Here is a 9,823-nt window from a genome sequence, read left to right as displayed (position 1 = left end):
GCAATGTTAAATAAAATATAAAAATATCCTCTGAAAAACACTGAAATGCTTAAAAGCCTGGGGAATGCCCAGGCCAATTACTAGTTGAAAGCTAATAATCAATTAACAGGAAGATTGGATTATTGGAGGTCCAACAGTACTTATGACATAAGGGCATTTACCAACATCGACCCTGTGGGTTTCAGTTTTTTAACTACATAGGGCAAGAGAAACAGAACTGATCGTCGAGGGCCTGCCTGGGCCAAGGTGGGGAGTCTTACAGAAAAACCTCTTCACATTAAGTTGAGACCCCAAAGTGATTCACCCTCAAGTTTCATGTGATATGAACCTACTGTGTACCTCACACTACTACCCAAATGAGTTCAGAAAAGGTTGCCTTGGTGCTGAGAAGAACAGTTGAAAGGAAAAGGAAAGGGAATTTTTTTAAAGCTCTTCCTCGGGGAAGTTGTAACCACTATACGTCATTTCACACCCTAGGGAGTAGAGCCTGGTAGCCCAAGAAATCTCAACCCATGAACTGGGAACCTGGTATGAGGGGGTAAGTGACTGGAAGTGGTCCCAAGCCTTTGGCAAAAGCAAACGCAAAATCTCTATGAAGAAGGGCCCATCTGTCTTTGACTTCAGGGAACCACCACAAACAATTTTTCGAGGTGATGATCAGCACATAGAGAAAACCAGGCACCCAAGACTTCATGAAGAAGAAAAACCAGGCACAAGAGATGGGAAGAACAGATCAATACAGACCTCAGGTATTATAATTCACAGACACGGGTTTTTAAAAATTGTACGCACAAGATTTAAAGCTAGAAAATAGCTACAGAGAACAAAAAATAATTTAAAAATATGGAAAATTTGAGAAAGAACCAAACAGAACTTCTAGAAATACCACCTAATATTCCTATGAAAAATCAGTCACCAAGCCCTGACACATGACCCAGTATCAGGAGAGGGGTTTTGGAAATTATTTGGATCAGCAAGTTCGTCCTGGATGCTATCTTTTGCCAAACCCTTCTCATAGTGATAAATAAGTTTCTTCCCTCAAGGAGCCCTGGGGAAAGAGTAGCCACATGGGAACACTTATTCCTTAAAGGCCCTTTTTAATTGTACCTAAGTCTGAGTTCCTCAGGGCAAGGCCTTTTTATTCACCTTACCCAAGTAATCGAATTTATTTATTTAACAAGCACTTTCAGAGTACTTGCTGTGTTCCAGGAACTGTTTGCCAAGTGCTTTATTTCATCCTCTCAGCAACCCTATGAGGAAGGAACTATAATCATGCCCACTTAACAAATGGGAAACTGAGATGCAGAGAGGCAAAGTAACTTGCCGGAGATGATACAGCTAATAAGTCATGAAGCCAGGACTGGAATCCAGATCTCCTGGCTCCAGAGTCTTTTATCTTTATCACTGTATTGATTTGCTAGGGCTTCCATAACAAAGTACCATGAAATGGGTGGCTTAAACAACAAAAATTTATTTTCTCACAATAAAGGCTCGAAGTCCAAGATCAGGGTGTTTGGAGGTTTAGTTCTTTGTGAGGCCTCTCTCTTCACTTTCAGATGGCTAGTTTCCACCGTGTCCACAAATGGTCACCCTTCAGTCTGTGTTGTCAAATCTTCTAAGGACACCAGTCAGATTAGGGTCCACCTACATGAACTCATTTAATATTAATTAACTTTGTAAAGGCTCTATCACCAAATATTGTCACATTCTGAAGTACTAGGGTATCGACACATAGAATGTCAACATATGAATTCTGGGGGACACTATTCAGCCCATAACAACCATCATTACTTACTCCAAGAGTCTCAAAGTTATGATTGGATTTGGTTCAGTGTCAACAGCTGGCCCTGAGGAAATGGGACATAGGACAGAGAGATTGTAGAGGAGTAAGAGATGAAGGGAAGGAGCTGAAAGTTGGAAGCAGGGGAAGCCTGACAGGGGAACCTGCTGGAGAACCTCCCTGAAACTCATTCAGTTGTTCCATCAGTTAGGTAGTCAGTCAACAAGCATTTCTCAGGTTACCTCTGCGCCAGGATGTGAGTTCCAACCAGAATGGATGAAGCACCTCCCCTGCTCAGAGGGCTCTCTATTGAGGGGCAGAGAAAAGGCAAACTTCCAAGGGCTAAAGATTAGCACATGACAGGGGTGGTACCAAGTACTGTGAGAAACTAGAATAGCAAGGGAGGATTGGGATCTCATCCAGGGAACTCAGGGAAAGCTTCTTAGAGGAGGTAAGAAGTCAAGTTTCATACTCCAACGCTGAAACTGCAAATAAAGTCAATCCAACCTCAAAAAAAAAGTCAAGTTTCTATTGTTCCAACAAGGGTGGAAGATGGGCATTTTAAAAAAGATTTTATTTATTATTTACTTTTAGAGAGAGAGGAAGGGAGGGAGAGAGGGAGAGAAACACTGATGTACAAGAGAAACATTGATTGGTTGCCTCTTGCATGCTCCCAACCAGGGACCTGGCCTGCAACCCAGGTATGTGCCCTGACCAGGAAGCTGGCACTCAATCCACTAAGTCACACCAGCCAGGCCAAGATGGGCATTTTGATAAGAGAGAACAGCAAGTGTGAAGGTCTAAAGAGCAGATAAAAATCAACTATTTGTACATGTACCTGGATATATAAAAATACATGGAAAGCTTCCAGGGCTTGTATTGATAGAATCTTGTACTGTCCAGTGCCTCTCAGTGGCCCTATTTAACTCTCCTTCATCTTCCCCCTGTACCCATACCTCCTTTTACAGTCCCTGGAGTCCTTTAATTTTTAACATAGGGCCTTTGCACTTGCCCAAGATGATACAGCTAATAAGCTCTGCCTTTCTTGTTCTCTTTTCTCCATCTGCCTCCTCAGAGAGGCCATCCCTAACCACCCTGTCTAAAGGAGGCTCCCTCCTCCCAGAAAAAAAAATATTTAAGGTCATGGAACATCTCTCCTTTTCTTTTCTTGTTTACAGCCCATCTCACCTGCTGAACTATGACTCCATGAAGGCAAAGATTTTTATGTTTTTGTTCTGGGTTGTGTCCTCAACATATAGAATAGTGTATAGCACAAATAGGTACTGAATATATTTTTAAATATTTTTTTTATTTATTTTTAGACAGAGGGGAAGGGAGGGAGAAAGAGGGGGAGAGAGGCATCAATGTGTGGCTGTCTCACATGCCCCCTACTGGGGACCGGGCCTGCAACCCAGGCATGTGCCCTGATGGGGAATCGAACCAGCCACCCTTTGATTCGCAGGCTGGTGCTCAATCCACTGAGCCACGCCAACCAGGGTTGAATATTTTTTAAATTAATTAAGTGAATATGAATGTACTAATATATTACTTGAATGATTCTTTTAAAAGGAGTTATATTGAGAAACTCTTGCAGGGGAGAGGTGATGAGGAGGTAAGGCCATTGAATCAATGGGGATGTTAAAGGAAAGACAGGGAGGAGGGAGCACTGTCCTTACTCCTGCCAGAGAGGCAATGGGAAGGGTGGGTTAGGACTTGAGGTGGGACCTAAGTCTCCAAGGTTCCCAGAAAAGAGGGTGGGGTATGGAGCCTGGGAGAAGAGTGGGTTCTCTGTGGGGCCCATTTGCTCAGAGCTCATTGTGTAAAGTGGAGACTGGAAGGGGAAGGAGGTAGCAGCGGCAGGGGTACAGTTGTAGTTTTCAGGGCAAGATGGGGAGTTTACTGGTAGAAATCAGCTTCGAGGCATGTGTAAGCAGGGGGTCTGTAAGACAACTTACCATGAACAGTGGCGGGTAGTGCTCCAGAAGGACAGAGGAGCTTTGAACAAGTTTTTTTTTTGTTTTTTTTTTTTTACATTTAGGAGTTTATACATTTATTTAGTGAATATGTGATTTAGTGAATTGTGATTTTTATTATTGCTTTGGATGAGGCTAAAATATAATGAAAACATTTAGAGTCAAAGCTACGGTAGCCCAGTTGTAGGAGAATTTGGCTCATGGGAGAAATCGTTATTGATGGCACAGCCCCCGTTCCTTGTCGCTCTACCCCCCAACACACTCCCCAACACCTTCTTGTAGTCCAAGGGTACCTCTTTGAAACCACCGTCCCACCTTGCAATTAGAGCTTTAATGTTTGTGTGCGCGTGCCACCCCGAGCTCCAAGGCAAAGCACCGGTGTCTTCCCGGACCCATCCTAAGACTTGTGTACAGTAAGCACTCCAGGCCGGCTGATGCAGCACAGAAAAAGACGGGAGATGGGTGCGTCTGCCCAGGGCCCGAAGGAGGCGCGGGAGGGTCCCTGTGAGATCTGAGTGCGCTGTCTGTGAGGCTGCACGGAAGGGTGCTGAAGCGGGTACTGGGGGGCTATGTGCAGACACGGGGTCCCCGAGAAGCAGGGACGGAGGTCTGTGGAAGGAGGAAATGAAGACCCCCGAACAGTGTACATCAAGGGTTAAGCCACTGGCGACTCTCGGGGAGAATGAGGGATAAGACCCGGCCGAGGGGCGAGCCTCGGGCGGCCCCCATAGGCAGGGCTAGGGCTCGCCGTGGGAGCAGGGCGCGAGGAGTCCGCGACAGGGACGCAAGTCTGTGCTGCGCAGCTGGGGCGGGGGCCTGTGTTAGTTGTGGTCCTTGTGACAGAACTGGGGGACCCGGGTGAGGTGGGAAGGGGGGCTGCAAAAGTGGGTCAATTTCATGGGCAGTGGCAATAAGGTCCGTGTTGCAGAGTTGAGGGGTCTCACGAGCCGTGTGAGAAAGGGAGGGAGGGAGGGAGGCAGATGTGGGGAGTCAGGTCCGGTGTGGCGGCGATGGGTCGGGGTGCAAAGTTGGAGGGTTCAAATGAGGCGGGGATAAGGGTCCACACGCGCTGGTGACTGGATCGCCGAGGCGGAGCTGAGGGAGCCCGGGGATGTGGGGGGCCCCACAGGCCATTGCCGGGTTTCCACGACAGAGGGCTCAGCGACGGCTCCCGGGCGCCCCCTGGCGGCTCCGGCCTCGCCGCCGCCGCCGCGGCTCCCACAATGCTCGCGTAGCCCGGCTTCAGCTCCCGTGGCGGCGGCGGCGGCGGCGGCTCCAAGATGGCGCAGACGATCTTCGAGGCCCTGGAGGGTGAGCGACCGCGGTGCCGGGGGAAGCGGCTGTTCCGCGTCGCGCCCCCTCCCGCCGCGCCCTCGCAGCGCCGGGCCCAGGGCGCGCGGCGGCCGCGGGGCGGAGGGCGCCGGGGCCGGAACAGCCGGAGGAGGGGCGCGGGCGGGAACAGTCGCGGGGACTTGAGGCCTGTCGGTGGGGTGGGGGCCACAACACCGAACAGCGGCGGAGAGGAGGCTCAGTGGTGGGGCGGGCATCGGGACCGGAACAGCAGGGGAGCGAGAGCCCGGGGAGGGAGCACCGGCACCGGAACAGCCGGGGAGGGCTGGCCCAGCGGGGAGGGGGCCTCGGACCGGAACAGCACGAGCTGCAGGCGAGCGCGGGAGGGCTCTCCTGGAGGGAACAGCCGGGGAGGGTGGGGCCGGCCGGCCTTGGTGCCGCGCGGAGAGCGGAGACCCCTGTTCCGACCGTGGTGTTGGAGCTTCAGTGCGGCGGGAGGGTTTTGGAGGACGGCGCCGCCAAGCCAGGCATTTTGACCACGAACTTGTACTGAGCGCCAGTTTTTTGCCTCGTGCTGTGACACAGTCTCAAAATCAGACCAGGAAAGGATAGTCACCACCTGCGTGCAAGGCCGGGTATTGGTGCTTACAAAGCCACCAAACATCGGTGGGCTAGTTTGTGCACTGCCCTGGGGTGCAGAGTTTTATAAACTAAGACCAAGAAAGGATGGGAGCTAAAGGTGTGCTTGGCCGGGACATGATGCTCTCAGACCCAAAGCAGCAAACACCTGGCGCCAAATGGTTGTCCTCTCCTCTAAAAGATCCTAAAATGGGCGTGGGCCTCAGGAGCAGGGAGTTGGGGGCTTTGGAGACAGCAAACACCGAGGGCCCGCTAGAAGTCGTGAAGGAAGCATCAGTGATTTCAGGGTCAGGGCCTGAAAGAATTGATGTTGGAGGGATACAGACCCACAGATGTGCTTGGAGGGATGTGATAGGATGAGTATACGCGCAATTAGAATACAGATTGAAAGTAGGCGGGGCTGGCTAATGGTATGTGGCTGAGACCTTGAGTGCTGCTACTCCCCAGGAGATCTCAGTCATGTGCCTTCACTTGGAGGATCCGAGTTCTCACCTTGAAATGGGGTGTAACCTTCCCCGCATTGGAAAGGTTCAGTTTCAGGAATACTCATTGAACCAGACAGTCCAGGTCTCACAGCCTCGTGGGGAACAGATAAAAATGATAGGACTAGCAATTATAGTATAGTAGAAAAGACAAATAGTAAAAGAAAACCTCAGCTGGCTTTCACTGCTATGATGATGATGGAATGTGGAGGGCCAGGGTCAGTGGTGGTTCCCTCTGGGAGGCCAGTAGGATGGGGTGCAGCCTACTTTCTCTTTATGTCCCATGGGCTTCCCTGGGCTTTGAATTTTTACTTCAAAAAGGTGTTTGTGTTTTGAGTGATGAAGAAAATAAAGGAAAAATCAGTTCTGAGGACAGTGTGATGCAGGCTGGGCTAGGGGAAGGGCAGCAGAACTGTGGGGATCTAGAGACGACCCAGGCAGTGGGAACTACGTTTGCAAAGCTCTGGGGGAGGTGGGGAGAGGTCTTCTAGGATTCACAGAAGTTCATGTGGGTGAGCAGCTAGAGATGAAGCTTGTGAATTTTATCTTGGATTCAATATGGAGATAAGAAAGGGTTTTCAGCAGGGGAGCAACACAATGTGATGTATGTTTTATAAAGTTCACCCTGGCTGCTCTGAGAACAGACTGGAGGGCGCCGCAGTGACAGCCGGAAGGTGAGAGAGATGACTGCAGTTGTCCTGCTGAGAACTGATGATAGCATGGGGCCGGGGGACAGCTGTGGGGATGGAGGGGAAGTGGATCCGAATGATATTGGGGAGGCAGAATAGGCTAGATTTGCTGAAGGACTAGAAATGCAGGGAGGGAGGGATGATAGGTTGAGGGGAAGAATCAAGGGGTGCCCCAGGGGCTGTGGCTGGGTGGACTGTGGTGCCCTGTTCTTACCAATGAGGATTACTGGAAGAGGAATAAACTTAGGGGTGGTGGTGACATACTTAGTTTGAGTTGTTTATTTTTACTCATTCAATTTTTATTTATTGATTTTAGAGAGAGAGGAAGGAAGAGAGAGAAAGAGAAACATTGATTTGTTGTTCCACTTATTTATGCATTTATTGGTTGATTCTTGTATGTGCCCTGACCAGGGATCAAACCCACAAACTTGGCATATTGGGACATGCTCTAACTGAGCTACCCAGGCAGGGCAGTTGGAGTTCAGTTTAGATAGGCAGCATTTTCTTTAAAGAGACTTTATTTTTTTAGAGCAGTTTTAGGTTCATAACAAAGTTGAGAACTAGTGGACTTCTAGCCAAGATGGAGGCATAGGTAGATACACTTTGCCTCACCTCACAACCAAAAGAATGACAACAACAAATTTAAAAGCAAAAACAACCAGAACTGCCAGAAAATCTATGGAGGTCCAAGAACCAAGGAGTTAAAGAAGAAATATTCATTCAGACTGGTAGGAAGGGTGGAGATGGGGGACACACAGCAAGGTGGAAGCTGGTGGTCCCACATTTGCATGGGGATAAATCGGGAGGAACAACTTGGGAGCAAGACAGACTGCACAACCCAGGGTTCCAGCGTGGGCAAGGAAAGCCTCAAAACCTCTGGCTGTAAAAACCTGTTGGGGTTGCAGTGGTGGGAGAAACTCCTACCTCATAGGAGAGTTCATTGGGGAGACCCACAGGGTCCTAGAATGTACACAAACCCACCCACCTGGGAGTCAGCACCAGAAGGGCCCAATTTCCTTGTGGGTAGCAGGGGAAGTGACTGAAAGCTAGCTGAGAGCTGAGCAAGCAGCATTGTTCCCTCTTGGACCCCTCCCCCCCACACAGCGCCATAACACAGCGATGTGGATTGCCCAACCCTGGCAAATACCTAAGGCTCTGCTCCTTACAATGTAATAGGTGCCCCAAGACAAAGAAATACGGCCCAAATGAAAAAACAGATCAAAACTCCAAAAAAAAAGAACTAAGCAATGAAGAGATACCCGACCTATCAGATGCAGAGTTCAAAACACTGGTAATCAGGATGCTCACAGAAATGGTTGAGTATGGTCACAAAATAGAGGAAAAAGTGAAGGCTATGCAAAGTGAAATAAATAAAAATAGACAGGGAACCAACAGTGACGGGAAGGAAACTGGGACTCAAATAAACGGTTTGGAGCAGAAGGAAGAAATAAACATCTAACTGGAACAGAATGAAGAAACAAGAATTCAAAAGAATGAGGAGATGCTTAGGAATCTCTGGGCCAACTTTAAACATTCCAACATCCAAACCACAGGGGTGCTAGAAAGAGAAGAGGAAGAGCGAGAAAATGAAAACTTATTTGAAAATATAATGAAGGAGAATTTCCCTAATCTGGCAAAGGAAATAGACTTCCAGGAAGTCCGGGAAGCCCAGAGAGTCCCAAAGAAGTTGGACCCAAGGAAGCACACACCAAAACACATCATAATTACATTACCCAAGATTAAAGATAGAGAGTCTTAAAAACAACAAGAGAAAAGGAGACAGTTACCTACAAAGGAGTTCCCATAAGACTATCAACTGATTTCTCAAAAGATACCTTGCAGGCAAGAAGGGGCTGGCAAGAAGTATTCAAAGTCATGAAAGGCAAGGACCTACATCCAAGATTACTGTATCCAGCAAAGCTATCATTTAGAATGGAAGGGCAGATAAAGCACTTCCCAGATAAAGTCAATTTAAAGGAGTTCATCATCACCAAGCCCTTAGTATACGAAATGTTAAAGGGACTTACCTAAGAAAAATAAGATAAAAAATATCAGTAGTACCCTGGCTGGTGTGGCTCAGTGGATTGAGTGCCGGTCTACAAACCAAAGGGTCACCTATTAGATTCCCAGTCAAGGCACATGCATGGGTTGTGGGCCAGGTCCCCAATAGGGGGTGCGTGAGAGGCAACCACCCACTGATGTTTCTCTCCCTCTCTCCCTCCTTTCCCCTCTATAAAAATAAGTTAATTTAAAAAATTAGTAAGTGATTTAAAAATAAAAAAATATGAACAGTAAAATGGCAACAAACTCACAACTATCAACAACTGAACCTAAAAAAATAAAAACAAACTAAGCACATAACTAGAACAGGACAGAATCACAGAAATGGAGATCACATGGAGGTTTATCAGCAGGGAGAATGGGGTAAAAGGTACAGCGAATAAGAAGCATAAATGTAGGTACAAAATAGACCTGGGGAGGTTAAGAATAGTATAGGAAATGGAGAAGCCAAAGAACTTATATGTACAACCCATGGACATGAATTAAGGCAGGGAATGCTGGTGGGAGGGGGTTGTAGGGCAGAGTGGAATAAAGGGGAGAAAAAAAATGGGATGACTGTAATAGTTTAATCAATAAAATATACTTTTTTATTTTTAAAGATTTTGATTTATTTATTTTTAGAGAGAGGGGGAGGGAGGGAGAAAGACCAGGAGAGAAACATCAATTTGTTGTTTCTCACATCAGAAAAGCTGCCTCTCACATGCCCCCTGCTGGAGACCTGGCCCGCAACCCAGGCATGTGCCCTGACTGGGAATCAAACCAGCGACCCCTTGGTTTGCAGGCTGGTCTCAATCCACTGAGCCACATTAGCCAGGGCTAAAATATACTTAAAAAAAAAAAAAAGAGCAAAAGAAGAAAAAGTTGAGAGGAAGGTAGAGATTTCCTGTATACTCCCTCACCCCACACATT

The 9,823-nt window shown here is 47.8% G+C and overlaps 1 protein-coding gene across 1 annotated transcript in view; it reads left to right on the top strand.

Annotated features, from left to right (window-relative positions):
• The first annotated feature begins 4,726 nt into the window (after positions 1–4,726).
• ZNF341 (zinc finger protein 341) overlaps positions 4,727–9,823 on the top strand; it is a 48,819-nt gene continuing 43,722 nt past the window's right edge. Inside the window, exon 1 of the mRNA XM_053926687.2 lies at positions 4,727–5,064. Within this exon, the coding sequence (XP_053782662.1) occupies positions 5,034–5,064 (31 nt within the window). The 5' untranslated portion in view covers positions 4,727–5,033. The remainder of the gene's footprint in view (positions 5,065–9,823) is intronic.

Source organism: Desmodus rotundus, chromosome 6 (genome assembly GCF_022682495.2).
Source record: "Desmodus rotundus isolate HL8 chromosome 6, HLdesRot8A.1, whole genome shotgun sequence".
Lineage (NCBI taxonomy): Eukaryota > Metazoa > Chordata > Mammalia > Chiroptera > Phyllostomidae > Desmodus > Desmodus rotundus.
This window is presented reverse-complemented; position numbering and strand designations above follow the sequence as displayed.